Below are 18,328 nucleotides of genomic sequence, written 5' to 3'. Positions count from 1 at the left end.
TTTACACTATTTATGACCGCAGCGACAACATTCGGCCTTCCTGCGCACGCATCCGTCCCCGGATCGCGTTCTAGTCTGGTGCGATTGCTGAGAACAAAACATAACATATTACTATTTAATCATAAAAATATAACGAGGTCATATGGATGTATCATTGAGTGTCCTCTACTCGGCTGTTCCATCAACGGTCAGCCGATAGCGAACTACTCTATTCGAAGACAAAACAGGGGACTTTGTATATCGTTGATACCCAGACTCGTATGTCGCAACTGTTCCATCAGCGGTCAGTCACTAATGCGTGTTAGAACCTGCGGTATACTCTAGGCGATGCCACTGGCCAACCCTAGTTGTATAATACCACAAATTAAAACACTAAATGTAACAAATTTATTTTACACGAATAAATCTTGTTACAACTATGCATTTATCTAGGTACCAAAAATAGCAAGGTTCGAAGCAAAAGCATTAGACTATTAAATAAAATAAAAATAAACAACTTAACAAATGAAATCAAATCTGAAAAGTTTTGATCAAAGGTGTCACATAAATACCTGACAACATCTTAGGCCATCTCCAGGTTCTCGTCCAGGTCATCTAGTCTAATCCATGGTTTCATATTTTCTGCACATGTGGTTCCTTCATACCGTTTACTCGTCCGCTCTGATCCCCTCATATCTTTAACCACATATCTATCGTGACCTAAAACTTCTGTCACCTGGAACGGTCCTTTGAATAACGGAAGCAATTTAGTACTCTGGCCATCATTTGATTGACTGGGAATTTTAATGACCACCAGATCATTAACATTATATATTCGGGCAGGTTTTCGTTTAGAGTCGAAAATCTGCTTCTGTTTGTCTGCATTCACCTGGATTCGATTAGTTACATTGTTCCTCAACAAAGTCATGTCGATTGGTAATTGTTCATTTTCATTAACCAGCATGTCAGAATCTGTTTGAAGTCGATAGCCAAAGAACACTTCGCTAGGAACCGCAGATGTAGTTTTATTAATGGTACTGTTGATTCCTTGTTGAATACTTGGAATGTGCGTATCCCATTTGTTATAATTAGTATTTGCACCCATTGTTCTAAGCGCATCCAGGATGGTGCGGTTATAACGTTCCACCTGTCCGTTCGAACGTGGCACGGCGGTCGCAATAGTGTGTTGTCTTATATTTTTATCTTTACAGTATTTAACAAATAACTTGGATGTAAAAGAACTACCTGCATCACATACAATACGTTTAGGATTTCCGAATACATTGAATATTTTATTTAATTCATTAATCACAACCTTACTCTTGGTATTACGAACAGGAGCAATAAATACAAATTTTGTAAACGAATCCACTGTTACTAACAAGTAAGTATTTTTTTGTGTAGTCTTTACAAAAGGTCCGAGATGATCAATGTGTAGCGTGTGGAAGGGCCTTGCATATTTAGGTATAGAAAATAATTGCCCTTCCTTTTTGCCGTGGACAGCTTTTGAGTAGATACAGTTAAGACAATTTTTAATATATTTAGATACGACTTTTTTCATTTTTGGGAACCAATATAGTGATTTTATTCTTTCAAGAGATTTGTCCACGGCAAAATGGCCTATTTCATCGTGATTTGCTCTAATTACCTGCCAAATACATTTTTTTGGAACAACCCACCTTCTACCGTACTCTGTCCTACGATATACTTTATTACCCAATAATTCGTAATCTTTAAATATCTTTTTGTTAAGTTCGGCCTCTCCTGATTCTAATATTTCCCTTATTTCACAAATATGAGGGTCTTGCAACTGTATAGATAGCAACCAGTCACCTTCTGTTATAGCCAACACGCTTTCATTGCACATGGGGGTAGAATTACTGTTACTAATCGGATTCCTACTTAATGCATCAACATGTTGCATTTGTGGTCCTGGTTTATGAATAATTTCGAAAGTGAATTCTTGTGTCAATAATACCCATCTACCTATTCTAGAGTTAACTTCTTGCTTATTTATCGTGTATTTGACAGCGTTACAATCCGTATAAATTTTGAAATTAGAGCCCAATAAGTAGTGCCGAAATTTTTGTAAACCGACCACAATTGCTAAAAACTCCAACTCAAACGAATGATATTTTTTTTCTTCGTTGGTTGTCTGTCTACTATAGAAATGAATTGGCTTTTCCCCGTTTTCAGTGACTTGTGTTAGAATGCAGCCTACGCCGTCACGACTAGCATCAGTGTATAAAATTGTTGGGAGTTTAGGGTCAAAAATTGTTAATAAAGCATTATCTAATAATTCGCGTTTTAATTTATTAACCGCTTGGATTTGATCTGTACCCCATTCCCATATAGCGTCTTTTTTCAAGAGCTTTACCAATGGTTTTGATATGAGAGCGCAACTTTTAATGAATTTGCGGAAATAATTTATGAGGCCCAAAAATTGTCTCACTTGGTGGACATTTGAGGGTTCAGGATATTCCTCCACAGCTTTAAGTTTCTTTTTACCAGGTCGTATGCCTTCTTCATCAATATCGTACCCTAGAAAGTTGACCGAGCTTTGAAAAAAGTGGCATTTGTCTAAATTTATTGTCAGACCATTATCTTGCAAAACTTTTAGTACTTCCTCTAGTTGTTTAGCATTTTCATTAATAGAATCTGTGGCAATTAATAAATCATCCATATAACAGATAACTTTCATATTCGGATCAAAACGCAACTTGCCTAAAACAGTATTCATAAGTCTCTGGAAGACTGAAGGTCCATTACAAAGTCCAAATGGCATCCTTTTGAACTCGTAATGGCCATCAGGGGTTATAAATGCTGTTTTAGGTATGGAAGACTCGTTAACATTAATTTGGTAATATCCACTTTTTAAATCCAGGGATGTATAACATTTACAGCCTTTTAACTTGTCAATTAGATCTTCAACTATAGGCATTGGGTATTTTTCTTTAACTGTTATTTTATTAAGGGATCTATAATCAACGCACATACGTTTCTCTCCGGATGGCTTGTCAACCAACAAAACCGGACTCGCATAAGCAGAATTACTTTCTTGTATAATGCCATTTTTTAAAAGCTCATCAACTATTTCGCGGGTAGCCGATTTTTCAGCTTCCGACATACGATAAGGTCGGTGGCAAACAGGTTTATTAGTTGTCAGCTCAATATCTAACTCCACACAAGATGTCTGTCCTAAGCTTTGTAAATTTTCCGATACCACATGCGGGTACTTAGCTAATATTTTACTTAAAAGTGAGTTGTGATCAGTTAAAGAGTCAGATGACTCTATTAACGACATTTGTTCATTATTTATTGGAGAAAAGGATAAGTTGTTACCTATCCGTGAATACATGATCCTTTTGTCCTCCGTGAAATTTCGTCCTATTAATATAGAACTCCCAGATAGTTCATCAAAAATATAAAAAGTAACATTTAGTTTTGTGGTATCAACTTTAAGATCAACCTGTACACTCTGGGTTACATGAGAACAAGAATCAACTTTGAAACCAGTCAGTAAAATAGGTGCATCCAACATAACCGGCGTAAGATTCAATTTACTTGCCAAAGTACTAGTTATCAGCGAACAACTACTACCCATATCAATGAAAGCACGTTGTTTACACCCATTTAATTCAACGTCCTTATAAAACTTGTCCTTTGAATTTGACTCAACTATTAACTTTACTTCGCTATCCTTTTCTACCTTCATCTTAGATTTCATTCGACACGCAAGCTCCAGATGGCCAAATCTATTACATGTGTTGCACTTAACATTGTCTTTATGATTACAGTTATTCTTTTTGTGCCCCGGTTCACCACATCGAAAACACGTTATATTTGGATTAGTGAACGTATTATTGCCAGATCCGGATGCACTCGCCGGATTTTCTGGCTTTTTGTCGATGTAATTAGTGTTATAATGTAAACGAGACTTATTTTGGGAATTGTTCTGCCTCGAAAAGGGTTTTTGTTCGGGTTCGCAATAAATTTTCCCATGTAAAAACGAAGCCAAGTCATCACAATATTTAAAATTACCGGCTTCTGCGGCAGTGCTAATATTTTTATCGCCAATAGAACCGACAATTATTGAAATAATGTCTTGATCCGAAAAACATAACCGCATTTTATCAATTTTACCTCTTTGTTGAAAATAGAACTCATATAATGATTGGCCATCTGTAGGTTTCGTTTGTACTAAATCCTTTAGCAAACTATACATATTGCGCTTAATTTGAAACGTTTCCAAAAGAGTATTCCGCCAATCCTTCCACTTCCAGGTGGTCCAACGTGTTTTGTTTTTCTGAAGCGAATCGTACCATGTTTTTGCGGTATTACGCAATTTTTGCAAAGCTTGATATTGCAAAACACGATCAGACCAACCAAAAGCGCGAGCATTAGCTTCCACAACATTAATCCACATTTGAATATCGTCCACTAAAGGATCAAACTCGGGTATTACCGATGATAAAACAACATTTTGGCTTACTGTGGGAGACGCAGCCCTTGTGCGTCTCAATTTCCGTTGCCTGCGGCCATCGGAGCTACTGCTGCTCGATGACGAAGATGATCGTGAGCGCGACCTTGATGAAGAGTCGGAAGAATACTCTCTACGCTTGCCCTTCTTTCCTCTGGTCCTTTTACGGCTTCGCGGCATCTTGGTGTGGGGTTACGAAACACTTCTGATGTTATCGCTATTAGAATAAAACAATATATTAATACCAAGATTATATTCAAACTCATTACATTTGCTATCAACACCAAATTATAGTAATATTATTAATTAAATACCAAGTCTAGATATAATTCATTGTACAAGTCTAAATTAAATTCATTATAAAACTTACAATAGTTACCAATCCTTTATTTCGACACTGAACATAAAAATAACACTTACTTGAATATCAGCATACACACTTTACCAACTGACGCTTATTTGGAGGAGATGTTACTCGTAGCAGGCACTGACGACCAACTAACTCAATCTCCGAGCGCTAGGTTCCCACCTCGACGCCGCCCCACCACCGATACCGGACCGGATCGGTGGCGTGACGACATCGAACCACAAACCAGTGTTGCCAGTAAATTTAATGCTATTTTAACAATTTATTAATGACTATAAAACTATTTATTTAAATTATAATACATATTAATTAATTTAATTGTTACAAGACAATAATCATATTTTTTTATAACTAATTTACACTATTTATGACCGCAGCGACAACATTAACAAAAATGTACTCTCTGTATTTTTAATATTTTTTTAAATCACATTAATGTTATACGACACATTACTAATACATCCACATAAATATTTTTTAAAATAACTTATTACTATGTTTGTCATGCTTTAGGTCGTTGAGTAAAACGTTGTGTCACAGTGTAGTTTGTCGATCGGAGGTTCTGTCGTGCAATCGTTTGTCGAGCCTAAGTAATGTCGCGCTAGGGTTTGTCGCGCCAAAGTACTGTCGTGCTTTCGTTTGTCGCCCCATCGTTCTGTCGCGCTAACGTTCGTCGAGCTAATGTGCAGTCGCGCCATTGATTGCCGGCATAACGTACTGTCGCCACTACGTTTGTAGCACCTTTGTTTGTCGCAACTATGATATACACTCGAAATAGCTAGGTTTATCATGTCAAATATTATTATACTAAAATGTTTGCTTATTTGAAGTGATAACGTGTGACAACTACTAAATTGTATCTAAGTACTATTTACAGTTATTCTTGCAAGATACTAGCTGAAATCCTACCATATTTATCACGGCAACAGTATTGCACCGTACTTGCGAAACATTACACTTTTGTAGGCGTTACAATCTAACATTGAATTTTTATTCCATTGAAAAGGCGGGAAAAACTAACAAAACAACAATACCAACTCTCATTCTACGAGTAGCATTAAATCCCATCGCGCCATCTATACTTTGCCCTTGTAAACCCTGGGAGGCGTGGACAGCTGTTCCCTGTATCGATTTTGCCGGCACCTACCCGCAAACAAGTTCACTGCTATCGCATCCCTAAAACGTCATTGACACACTAAATCAAAAGTGCAATAGTGTCTGTGTCACCATGCAGGAGAAAACGTATTGACACATAAAAGAAAAGTGCTAGCGAATCTAGAACTAAAATGCGGCGCGCGTAAAAGAATTAACTGCGAGAATCCCGTAAGGTTATATTGTTGTAACGCACAAGTGCAGTGTCATAGTGAATTAATGTACTGAAATCTAAATATGGAACAACACGGTGGTCTGCATCGGAGGAACTTCATCAGCACCCGTATGGATGATATTCCTATGGACACGATCCGTCTTGTGTCGCCAATAAATAGGTTCGCCATATTTCAAGGGAATTTCAGTAACGATGATTACTATCCGTCAAAGTAAGTAATTGATTGTAGCGATAACGCACAAAATGTCCGCCTATGCACTAGAATCTAGGTCACGAAGATAAATTATTTTGGCTATAACTTTAGACTATAAGCATATCCATGATGATAAATACACATAAATCGTGGCTTATCTTAAGGAACAAGGCTTTTATTTAAGTTTTTTCCCCTAACTCTATGATAAAATATGATAAGCAAATGCGAAAGTTTTTTTTTTTAATTCAAGCCATGTTAATTTTAGCATGTAGTGTCTGTTTTTAAAATTAGTGGCTGTAGCCGGTATCCTAATACCGGCATCCTAGAGACCAGCGCATACACGATGATTACCAAATAAATCAGTTACAATTTCCTTATTCTAAAACACTAGAACACCTACCACTACATCTACTCCCGACACATTTATACTCAGTCCTTTTTAGATCTCATTTCTCAACGAATTTTGAGACTCTACGCTGTATTCAAGACATTTCATCTACTAGCAAGTCAACGAGTCAACTATGCAGCTGATATACGACTTTGCAAAAACATATAACTATCGCATACAATATTATACATACTAACTAGCTCTTGCCCGCGGAATCGCTGTCTCATAAAGATAAGCTTTACGTTACTTGGAATAATAGCTATCTACTGGTGAAAGAATTTTCCGAATACTTCAGTCGCTCCAGAGATTTTTCCTACAAAACTTTATTCATCTCTTTATCATAATAGTGTAAATTGCTATATCGTCTTACACAGGCGCATTGTGTTCGACATACGAGTACACCATATAGGTTTATCAGTAAATCACTTAGGCATTGATGCCTCCGTCTGCATTTGTGAACACCAAGTTGTCTTTTTAACACGCTTTTATTAGGTTGTCGTGTATGTAACTAACTATGTAATGGAATCTAAGAATCTAAATTACACGCACTTCTAATTGTTGTATCATTATGAAACTTGGCAATTTTATGTAGATTGGATGACAATACAATATTATGGTACCATCGAGATAATTTGATGATGGGACTGGAAGGTGGTCATAGGTGTTAATTTTGTACTAAATTGAAATTTATCTTCCAGACCCTACAAGCTTCGCACGAAGCTGGTCATCACGGGGCTGACTGTCCTGGTCTTGCTGTCAGCCTTGAGTGGATACCTCATCGGCAGCAACGACTACCACAACTGGAAGAACTCTGAGCCACCAGACCCAGTGGAGCCTCTTCTACCTTCGGCTTCCTGGCTGCACACCTTCCAGAAGGCAGCTGTCTGCACTGACGCACCGCACTGCTCCCAGATTGGCAGGTCAGTAGCTAAAGATTTTGGCCCTAATCTGTTTTGTAAACGCTAGAAAGCAGTGCCTTTTTCTATATGAACCACCAGCTACTTGCAAGACTGAAAATTAGATGATGCTGCTGGTTATAAAGTACATTGTGCACTTGTGCAGTCAGCGTCAAATAGTTCGTGACACCCAAAGTAGCCGATAACTTCGCAACACGTCGGAGGTAATCTTTATGTAGTTATAAGAGAAGACTTTTATAAAAGGGGTATAGGTATAGTACCTAGTCGATAAATGGAAAACTTCTAGCCTCGGGCCCGGGGATGTACAAATCATAGGGGGGGGCTTATGTTCAGCAGTGGAACGTCCTGTGCATACAAATCAGCTGCTGCAGCTGTGTGCACCAGTTGAATAACGTTGCTATGCATCTCGTTTACAATTCATTGAAAGATGTTTTAAAAATTTACACATTCTCGTTCATTTAAAAAAGTTCAGAAATACAGAACAAATCATAGCCTAGCGCTGATGATTTACAAGACTTTCACGATATATTTGAGTAACTTTTTACCGTAATTTCATTGCCCATAATTAAATAATAAAATATAACTAAACCCTGTCTAAGTCCCATAGTAAGGATTCAAGACAATATAGGTCAGGTTGTTGTAGGTCAGTTGCATCGGCGCACACGTCGCCTTTAGTTCGACCACCCATACAAAGCCAGCGGTCTCTGGTTCAAATCCCACTTACACTTAGAATTTTATTTCCATATACCTAACAAGCCTTTGGGTTTGTCCTAACCTAGGCCTACTCTTCAACCTTCCACCGACTTCTATCCCCGGCCACTTGCATCCAGTTTTTTAAATATGTATTGGTAATTATTATTGTGTAATATATTATTTTGTCAGTGCGTGCTCGTTGGAATTAATTAATTATCATTATCGTTGAGTAACCATATCCTTTTGACGCAGTTGTTGGTTTAATGTTTAAATTATTATCAAATATAATAGTTATAATGCTAGAGATTTCTAGAGTTCTCATGAAATTATATCGTAATATTAGTATAAGATTGCATCATTTAAAATCAATACGTGCAAAAATTACCGTGGTACATATTTCTCAACTTTTTCTCTTTACAATAAGATTCGTCATTGTTTTTCCGCCTAATTTAGAATCATTGGAAATACCTATAATACTTTGGCTTATCTAGCTAGATTAATCGAAATTATTGTACGTGACTCACAGTATTGTGAAATAGAGGATATCTATGATTTTCATTTTTATCGTGATAAAGATTGATTTTATTTTTATTGTTTTAAGCATATTCTAAATTAAGCTTAGAAGAAACCTACAACACTCAGGAACAATATTAGTTTTCGTTTTTTAATTTTATTTGGTCGAATCTTAGCTGAAATTCTAAAAGTTAATACAGTAAATTATAGAAACAAAATAGTAGTTTATTCAGTTGTTTCATGAGCACAAGAACTTCAGCAGTTTTTAGTTACATGAAATTTCGACAGATGGCGGCACTAGTAACAAAAACAATAGCACGCAAACAAATTTTTATAATTCTGCATTTTATCGAGGAACTATACGTAAATCGCACGTGATAATTCACCGATTATGGAAACAATGAAGTGCCTACTTATTACACAAAGAACATAATTGTTTTCAAGTCACACAATCATCGATACAAATGTTACAAGGCGAATTAAAGTTGCGCTCCATTTGGGAGAATCTACAGTCTTACACTTACACAGTCACGTGGTTTGATATCTATCTTAAAGAAACACAACACATAAGTTATCAACAAAAAATATTGCGATCTATTCTTTATTAGGTATACTTCTTATTTCAGTAAAACGTAGGGTTACAGGAAAAATTACCTTGCTACGAGCATTTGACTACGAATGCTACGATTTCGCTACGTTATAAAATACGTGTGTACTAATATTAAAGATTTTTCTCGTGTTTATTAAGCAAGAAAACTACTAGTTCGTCTATTTTTAGTCTGGGCACGTTCATAACCTGCAGACATCTTTGCGCATTCACCGACTAGTTTTTACTGCGCATCGTGAACGCAAGCATCGATCTGAAACCATGTTTTCTAGTCTGTTAATGCTATTAAAACGCCCATGCATGAAAATGCAATTTCCTTTGATTTCACGCCGAATTCTAGCGTGCCCGTTCAAAATTGTGGTATTTTAAATTATAACAATGGCAGCCCCAGCCGGCACACTCACACTAGCGCACTGTATAAATAAACAAACATCCTTCATAACCGGGTCGCGGCTGAGAGCTCTCGACCAATCGCGTTTCGAGAACCTTATCGACGCGCATGCGGTCACTGACGTGCCCCACAACGCTATATAAACGCCGCGCAACTAACACACCCAACATTCAGTTAAAAGCATCCACCAAGTGACGTTGTCACCGTAAATTTCTCGTGTCTCACAATTTCACAAGCAAAAGTAAATATGTCCGAGGCTTTCTTCGACGAGTACGACTACTACAACTTTGACTACGACAAGCACATCTTCTCGGGACACAGCGGCAAGCAGCGCACGAAGAAGGAGGTGAGCGAGCACACCAACCACTTCGACCCGTCCGGCCATTCCAGAAAGATCGTTACGAAGCTAGTCAACACAGAGAACAACAAGAAAGGGAATAAGCATTAAATGAGCGGATAGAATACTGCGACATGGCGAGCAAAAGGACCGTTGATATGCCTAACGAAAGGAGGTTGTTATGGCGCATCCCTGAGGAGAGCTCGGGACGCGAATCATCTCAGAGATCATTGGAACACCCGAGGCGGTTTCTGTTGACGCAGAGCTTCTACCAGGCCCACCACATCTACAAGACAAGGAGCAGAGCGAGGCCCCGGCCGCGTTGAAGTTTCTCTCTCACTGTGAAAGGCCAGTGAATCTATTTTGGACCTAACACCGTTCCGTGAACTGATCTCATCTCATCTGAGCTTGTTGTAGAGCTCATAATTGCTGTGTTACTAATTCCTAATTAGATTATTATGAGTTTATTTTGTATCTTTCCTGAGGTACTAGACGACTGTAATAATTAATTTAAGGTAATAAAAATTATAGTATGATTTAACTTTACTCCTTTGTTTCATTTGTGTTGCACTAGTGGCCATCTTATTGTGTTGTGTGCTAACAATGTGTTTATACACAAAAATAACCTTGAAGCAAGCCGAGGTGGCTGGCCTTGCCGGCTATTTATCGGTCGAAGCGATTCTACCCACGTAGACAGCTGCTTTTTGCGTCGTAGCAAAACAAAACACAACACGGTAGGATTGTTAAAGGTTGTGACATTTCGTATTGATCACAGACCCGGCAATTACGTAACTTGGCTGAAGTTCAGGTTATCTCTCTTACCTTATGTTTATTGAAAATGTTTACAAACAAACACAGATGAATCATTCATACACTGAATTCATTTTAGGAACACACAGTTAGATAACGACCACAATAATGATCTAAATATACAAAAACACATTTTAATAGACAGGTGATGATAACACACACAATTAACCTAATATAAAATTAGTAGCCGGGATATTCTTCAATTAATTTTAGCTTCCTATTTCCTTATAATAAAATACATCTACTTTATTACTTTGACCGGTATTGAAATACAATTTACATACAAGTAGGTACGCACGTAAGAAATAACGAACTTAATGCCTAGGGGCATTCTTTTCAGTCAACCATTGGAATTTGAAGGCGGTTACCTGAAAGTTTTTGCATCTCCGAGTAAGAACTGTCTATTTTTTTATCACTGAATATTTCATAATTTTTCTTAGTTATTAAAGAAGCACAGGAACACGGATTGCCGTAAATTAGATGCTGTTAAAATGGATAACTATTCCTTTTATGTAGAGCTCATTTTCTACCACTTCATTACAACATAATATCGGCTGATTCATACTGGGAAGTAGTCTTGTTTATTACAGGAAATACAATTTACAAGATACCTATACATATATTTGTATATGTACATAATATGTACTAGTTGAAGGTGACTGAGTTTATTTCACCACATCTCAGCACCAGACGATATTTGGGACGTGTTTGTTAACGTGCCCTGAAAAGGCCCTTCGTTTCAGCCGAAAGAGGTCCACTGCTGGACAAAGGCCTCCCCCAAGGATTTCCACAAAGACCGGTCCTTATGAATAAAGAATTTGAATTTGCATTTACTTTGCCTGCTTGATACTTAAGTAGGTACTCTAACCAAAATGTATAATGAAGGTTTATGTCTGGCCCAAAATGTAGTACATTGTAGGTACATTTCTCTACATTCTAACATGGTTATACCTACCTAAAGTAAAACGATGTGTAGTCAAAGTACAAAGTAAACGGTAAGTAGTTTAACTGTACGGTTTCCAATTACCTACCTGCCTGCCTAAGCTTATTGTGTATGTATGTGTGAACACGTTTTTTGCATCGTGCGTTCATAAACTGCCTACCTATTATCGCGAACAGTTTTTGCTTATCTACCCATTCCAGTCAGTCCTAACGTTTTTGATATTATTTTTATTTTATTAGTAACTTTCCGCCCGCGGCTTCGTCCGCGTGGAATTTTTCGGTTTTTTATATAACCTGTTGTGGCACTCAGCAATAATGTGGCTTTCTATTTAAAATCGGTTCAGTAGATCCCGAGATTATCCCTTACAATTTAACAATTATACAAACACACAAACTTTACCTCTTTATAATATTAGTATAGATAAATATAATTATACATACTAGCGGCCACCCGCGACTTCGTACGCGTGGAGCCCGTTTTACCCCCTTAGGGATGGAGTTTCGTAAAATCCATTGTTAGCGGACGCCTGCAGCCCTGCACCCTATAAATAAAGAATCTATCTGCCAAATTCCAAGTTTGTAGGTGTTACAGTTTCTTTATACTTCATACTCGCACGGTATGCCGATACAATCCTTAATAACTTGATTTAATAAAAAAGATAACAAATGAATAATACACCAATAAAAAAAGTTTATTTTCTGAAATGTGAGTCATTCATAAAATTACTTTAAATAAAAGCAATAACGTTGAAATTTTGCAAAATATTGCATCACTATAAACAACGCACTTCGTTTATATCTCGTGCTGGTGATTCAATCTGTAAAACTTATCGCAATTATTAATCAGCTTCTTACGTAACGTAACGGGATTTTTATGGTACCGTGACTTGCTGTCAGACGCCTGAGGAAGTTCATTTATGTCTGACACTAGGGATGTGAAGTCTTGTGGACGATAGAAGAAGAAGAAAAGATTGTATCTTTTATTTTTAAAAAATGTATAACATGTGTAATAGTGGTGGCCCTACAATTCATGAAAGGAACTCTATCCATCCTGAAAGTCATGAAATCCACAAGACAAAAGAAAAAGAAAGAAACATTGTATTTTTTATTCAAAAGAAACAGACTATTAATTATAACATGTGTAGGTAATAGCGGTGGCTCTACAATTCATGAAAGGAACTCTATCCATCCTGAAAGTCATGAAATCCACAAGACAAAAGAAGAAGAAAATATTGTAACTTTTTATTCAAAAGACACTTGCTATTTATAAATGCTATAGGTAGTAGTGGTAGCTCTACAATTCATGAAAGAAAGTATCCATGCCGAATTTCATGAATTTACTCGGCAAGGGAAATGTTTATGGAGTTACAGTTCACTCAAGTGATAGTTTAGGAGCGCAAACAAGATGCTAAGATATAAATAACTAAACAGAAGACTGTCAAAATTCTAACACAAGTGTGTACATTTAGTTTAAAATTACCTACCTCTAAACTCTATAGAACACACTCTTTCATAGGCCTTCAGTACATTCACTGTTAACAATTTATTTGCTAATAAATTACATACAGGTCAACGCACGAAGTGCGTGTGGTCGTTAAAAATATCTACAGATACATCAAATAAGATAGGTAGGGTAGGTATAATTAGAATGTAAGACAGATTGGCAAAAAGTAAAACCAAAAAAATGTTATAACTTTTCTCTCACAGCTCTTTTTATAGTCAGAGATGCCAGAAATGAACATTTAACATAAGGAGAAATGAAAAATAAATAATGCAGTTTATTTTTTCAGGAAAACTTAATCACAATAAATTCAGAACAGTGACTTGATATCATCATTAACCTTTACATCCTGTATAAGACAGATCTTCATCACCTCTACCTCTAATATAACGATAATAACGCATCTAAGCCTGAGTTGCACCACCTAACTTTAACAGTAACTATAGCGATAACCGGTGTGTTTTGTATGGAGTTTGACAGATTTCCGACGTTTGTTAAAGTCAAAGTAAGATGGTGCAACCCAGCCTAAGTAAATACGAGTTAATTGCAAGCATGTCTGTAGGTGATAGGAGTTAATTACCAAACGATAAATATTAATACCACACTTTGTCATTGGAACGTCTGAAGGAGAACCCACTAATCCACTTTACAATTAAATTATACCTACAATAACCAAGTTATCGTTTACTAGCTGTGTGACTTCACGACTCGTGAAAATAGTTCGATATTTCCCCGTTTGTGCAACATTTTTCTTTATTGCTCCGCCCCTATTGGCTGCAGGGTAATGTTTTAATATAGCTTCAAGCCTTCCTCATCGACCATCACAAAAAAAAATCATATCGGACCAGTAGTTTCTGAGATTAGAGCGTTAAAGCAAACAACTCTTCACCTTTATAATATCTACTATACAAAAATAAGTCGGGTTTTCCTCCCTGACGCTATAACTCCAGAACGCACGAACCGATTTCCACGGTTTTGCATTCGTTGGAAAGGTCTCGGGCTCCGTGAGGTTTATAGCAAAGAAAATTCGGGAAAAGGGGGTAAAACGGGATCCACGCGTACGAAGTCGCGGGCGGCCGCTAGTTAGTTATAGATTTATACCTACAATAAAACCGAGTTATGTGGGGCAGACTGAAACTAACAATTAATTCACACTGTTGCCAAGTTTTGTGTAGTTTTTCTAGATGAAAATTTGGGCACGAACTCAATAGTTTTTGTGAAGTCACATTACATCGTAGGGGCACGTGCTCTTTTCAAAGACTTCTCAAAAGCTGAAAGATGCAACTGATGGCCAAAAAGCAATTGGCAAAAGCCACTCTGGAGGTAAAAATAATACAAATACTAGACTTTTAGAATAGTAGAGCATTCCAAAATAGACCTCTAAAAGTCCTATGTCATGCCCTTGACCACCTTCAGGGTCACGACAAGGGCAAGAGCTAAAATAATACCAGCACAAATAGGAAGTTTTTCATGACATTTTCAGTAAAGAAAATAACATGATGTAATACTCATGTGATTCAATGAATGAATAAAAGATTGTAAGTAGTATATAATGAAAATAGACATTAAATAAGTAGGTAAATGAAGTACTTAGTACCTAACTTCTTACAAATTATAGTTCTAATGCCTGTACGTTATGTAAGTTCTCGACTGTCCTTGTGTGGAGAGATAAACCTGTTTGTTGATTTGTTTATAAATATCAGTAATCAGCCGCTATCAAACTGATTATGCTTATCCGTCTTTGTTTATTTGGGTTTATTATTAAACAATCTACTTAGCCTTGAGTTACGTAACCAGTATCAAAATGTCACACAGACAAGTTTTTACTCACGTGTAAATAAACTGCGTCTTAATCTTACACTTTGTTCGAAAATTATTAAAAAACTCGTAAAGTTTTAAAACTAGACAATAGTTTTAGCTAAGGTTAGAAGAAAAAAAACAGTGATTTAGCTAAAGATCTGTTATTTATGAGCTTAGTCTATTTTGACTATTAAACTCTAGAAAGTGTGACATTGGTTATAAGAGAAAATATGTGTCAGGGTTTCTTAAATGATCAGCAGAGTACAAAATTATTACAAAAAATCGTGTAGGTTTTATAAGAAGCCGATTTATATCTACTATACCGCATAGTGTTTTATCTGTTAATTTATGTAATTTTAGACAAATCCTCACTAAGAAATTCGTGATTCCAGACAAATCCTCACGAAAAATGGTTCGGCAGTGGACGCGGCGATCGCTGCTATGTTCTGCAACAGCCTGCTCAACCAGCAGAGCATGGGCATCGGCGGGGGGTTCTTCATGACGGTCTACATCAAGCAGGAGGAGAAGGCATACACCGTCAACGCCAGGGAGACCGCACCAGCCGCCGCTACGCCTGACATGTACCATGGGGATTCGGATAAAGCCAAAAAAGGTAAAACTCTTAGTAATATTGTTTACAACAATGTTAACAGCATTGTTGTGTTCCGACAATTAAAGATAACCAGTTCCTCTGTGGTTGAGGATTCCGGGTGAAGATCATCACTTTCCACCAGGTGAGAAGCAAGCCAAGAGCTTTATGTGGATTGAAAAATATTCCACTCATAGGTAGGTTTATGGTTAGTGTACTCTGCAAGGGTATGCATAACACGTAGGTACATAAGCTGAACTACCAATCGATAGATATCAAATATGTACCTAAGTTCTTACGTAATGCAGTGACCTCAATGTACTACCCACATCCACACATTAGGAGATGTGACCTACCTAAACAATATTAATTGCAAATTAAGAATTAGAATATGAATTTTTTTTCTCTCCAGATGATCATGGGTATACGATCGTATAGATTCTTACTCTTATACAGATTTCTTGGTGTAATAGTCATCATCAATCAATATAATCGAAGGTAAATACACGTAATGGGCAAAATATCGGTTTTTATTGTTGCTTTATCTATCCCAATACAAAAACAAAGCATCCAGCAAGGTTATCGTAACCAGCCGACCGGAAAACTGACGTAGACACGGTATGATTAAATGGGTTCATTTTTTTCCACGTAAAATAATTAATGATATCATTTTATTACAATAAATAAAATGATTAACGATATTGTAGTCTTCAATGCGTCACTGACTATCACTCAGATGACGAGTTTCACAATTATTTTCATTCGATTTCATAATTTGTAAATTATGAAATCGAATGAAAATTTAATTAAAAAATCTCATTTCTCAATTTAGTAGTTTCAGTAAGTACCTACCTATATTTATAAGTAACGTTTATATCTACTGAACTCTGGATAAGTAGGTAGTATTCTGTAGGTCACTAAAGTTGTTCTAGTTATAAAAACGATATGTGTATCACGCACGATTTAATTTCCGTATTGCTCTTTAACAATGGTGACCGAAATTAATATGACGGGCGCTGACTTTGCTTGCTAGTACAAAATGGTTTGGGAAACATAAAATCGTGCTTCTGTGTTATCTCAAAATTAAATGAAACTATGTATTACCTGACACTGACCTCTAAAGGCATAAAATGAAATGGTTCCATCTAAATGATAATATATTGTGCTCTACATAAAGCAATTTGTGACTAAAATAATATTAACTTAGTTCGCCGAAAGGTCACAATAATGGTAGTATAGGAAAACAATCAAATGATAGTAGTTCTCATTAGACTATTATCTCTATTGTTGAATAGTCACGTAGATGAATACACAAATGATTTTAAAATGTGCCTGGAATCAGTGGCGTAGCTTGGGGGGGGCAGGGGGGGCCATGGCCCCGGGCGGCATATGAAAGGGGGCGGCGGATAAGAAAAAAAACATTGCATGAACAAGAAAAAAAAAAGGAGACTAACAAATCTAGCTATACTGGCAATTGAAAATGAGATACAAATTGATATCGACGATTGTGTAAAAGATTTTGCTTTGAAAAAAGCACGAAGAGTACATTTTAATCTATTTTTTTAAGTAATAGTAACAAAAATATTTAAGGTGCTTACTTACCCCTCTAAAACTTGCGCCACAGATAATCTTTCGTGATTTCTCTTGTTACTAACCGAAATAAAAAAGTGGTTTGTAAATAGTTAAAGCCATATCTAAGCTACTTTTAAAACCGTGTATTTATTATATTCTGCAAGTTCGAAATTCAAAATTAGCTAAAATGGTAACTTTTAGCAGTAATTAAATCTGTAACTTGCTGCAAATATCTAATGAATTCAAACAAAATATTTTAAAAAATAGCTTCGATACATATTATACATTTTTCAAACCACTTTTTTAATTTCGGTCTATAACAAAAGTTATCAAGAAAAAATTACTTTTTGTAAAGAAAACGTAATAACTTTTAAACTAAGCGGTATATCCTGATAAAGTAATAATGCTAAATAACAGGCGATACTACAAAAACACATAAAATACACAAAAAAAGCCAACAAATAATAAAAAATGATACTTTTTGAAAAAAATTTGCTTTTAAATTCGTGTTTTTTTGGTTATTTGATAAATTTCTCCAAAAAATGCCCCTATATCCGGTGGTTTTTATTACTTTGTATTATTCTCCATCGTATTACCTTCGTAAAACCAAAAATCGCATGTCTCTATCCCTATCACAATGTTTGCAATGATCGTTTGAACTAAGCCTCTCCGGGCGCGCCATTCAACGCTTCGTTAACAACGAAACTGAAAATGGCTCTAGATTTGTAATATCGATAAAAACAAGTTAGATTTCAAATAAAAACAAAAGATTTCGAAGTAAAATAAGCATTTTAGTTAAAATTAAAATTGTCTCTACCTGTAGCGGAGAATAATGTTGTGGCAGGCCTTTGTTCAAACGATCATAGCAAATGTTGTGATAGGGATAGAGACATGCGATTTTTGGTTTTACAAAGATAGTACG

General features: G+C 36.4%; 2 protein-coding genes across 5 annotated transcripts in view; both read left to right on the top strand.

The window, feature by feature from the left end:
- LOC135075235 (glutathione hydrolase 1 proenzyme-like) overlaps window positions 1-18,328 on the top strand; it is a 60,458-nt gene that overhangs the window by 28,038 nt on the left and 14,092 nt on the right. For 3 of the 4 annotated variants that reach the window (XM_063969608.1, XM_063969607.1, XM_063969606.1), the window contains exons 3-4: window positions 7,433-7,654; window positions 15,638-15,858. In XM_063969608.1, the coding sequence (XP_063825678.1) occupies window positions 7,433-7,654; window positions 15,638-15,858 (443 nt within the window). Of the gene's footprint in view, window positions 1-5,990; window positions 6,365-7,432; window positions 7,655-15,637; window positions 15,859-18,328 lie in introns of those variants that run through there. The other variant, XM_063969605.1, reaches the window with a different exon arrangement.
- On the top strand, window positions 10,011-10,738 carry LOC135075236 (nuclear protein 1). Its single transcript, XM_063969609.1, has one exon. The coding sequence runs from the start codon at window positions 10,103-10,105 to the stop codon at window positions 10,301-10,303; it is 201 nt and encodes a 66-aa protein (XP_063825679.1). The 5' UTR covers window positions 10,011-10,102; the 3' UTR covers window positions 10,304-10,738.

The sequence above is a fragment of the Ostrinia nubilalis genome, chromosome 10 (genome assembly GCF_963855985.1).
Source record: "Ostrinia nubilalis chromosome 10, ilOstNubi1.1, whole genome shotgun sequence".
In the NCBI taxonomy this organism is placed as follows: Eukaryota; Metazoa; Arthropoda; class Insecta; order Lepidoptera; family Crambidae; genus Ostrinia; species Ostrinia nubilalis.
Note: the sequence above shows the minus strand (reverse complement) of the source record. Positions and strands in the feature narration are given on the sequence as shown.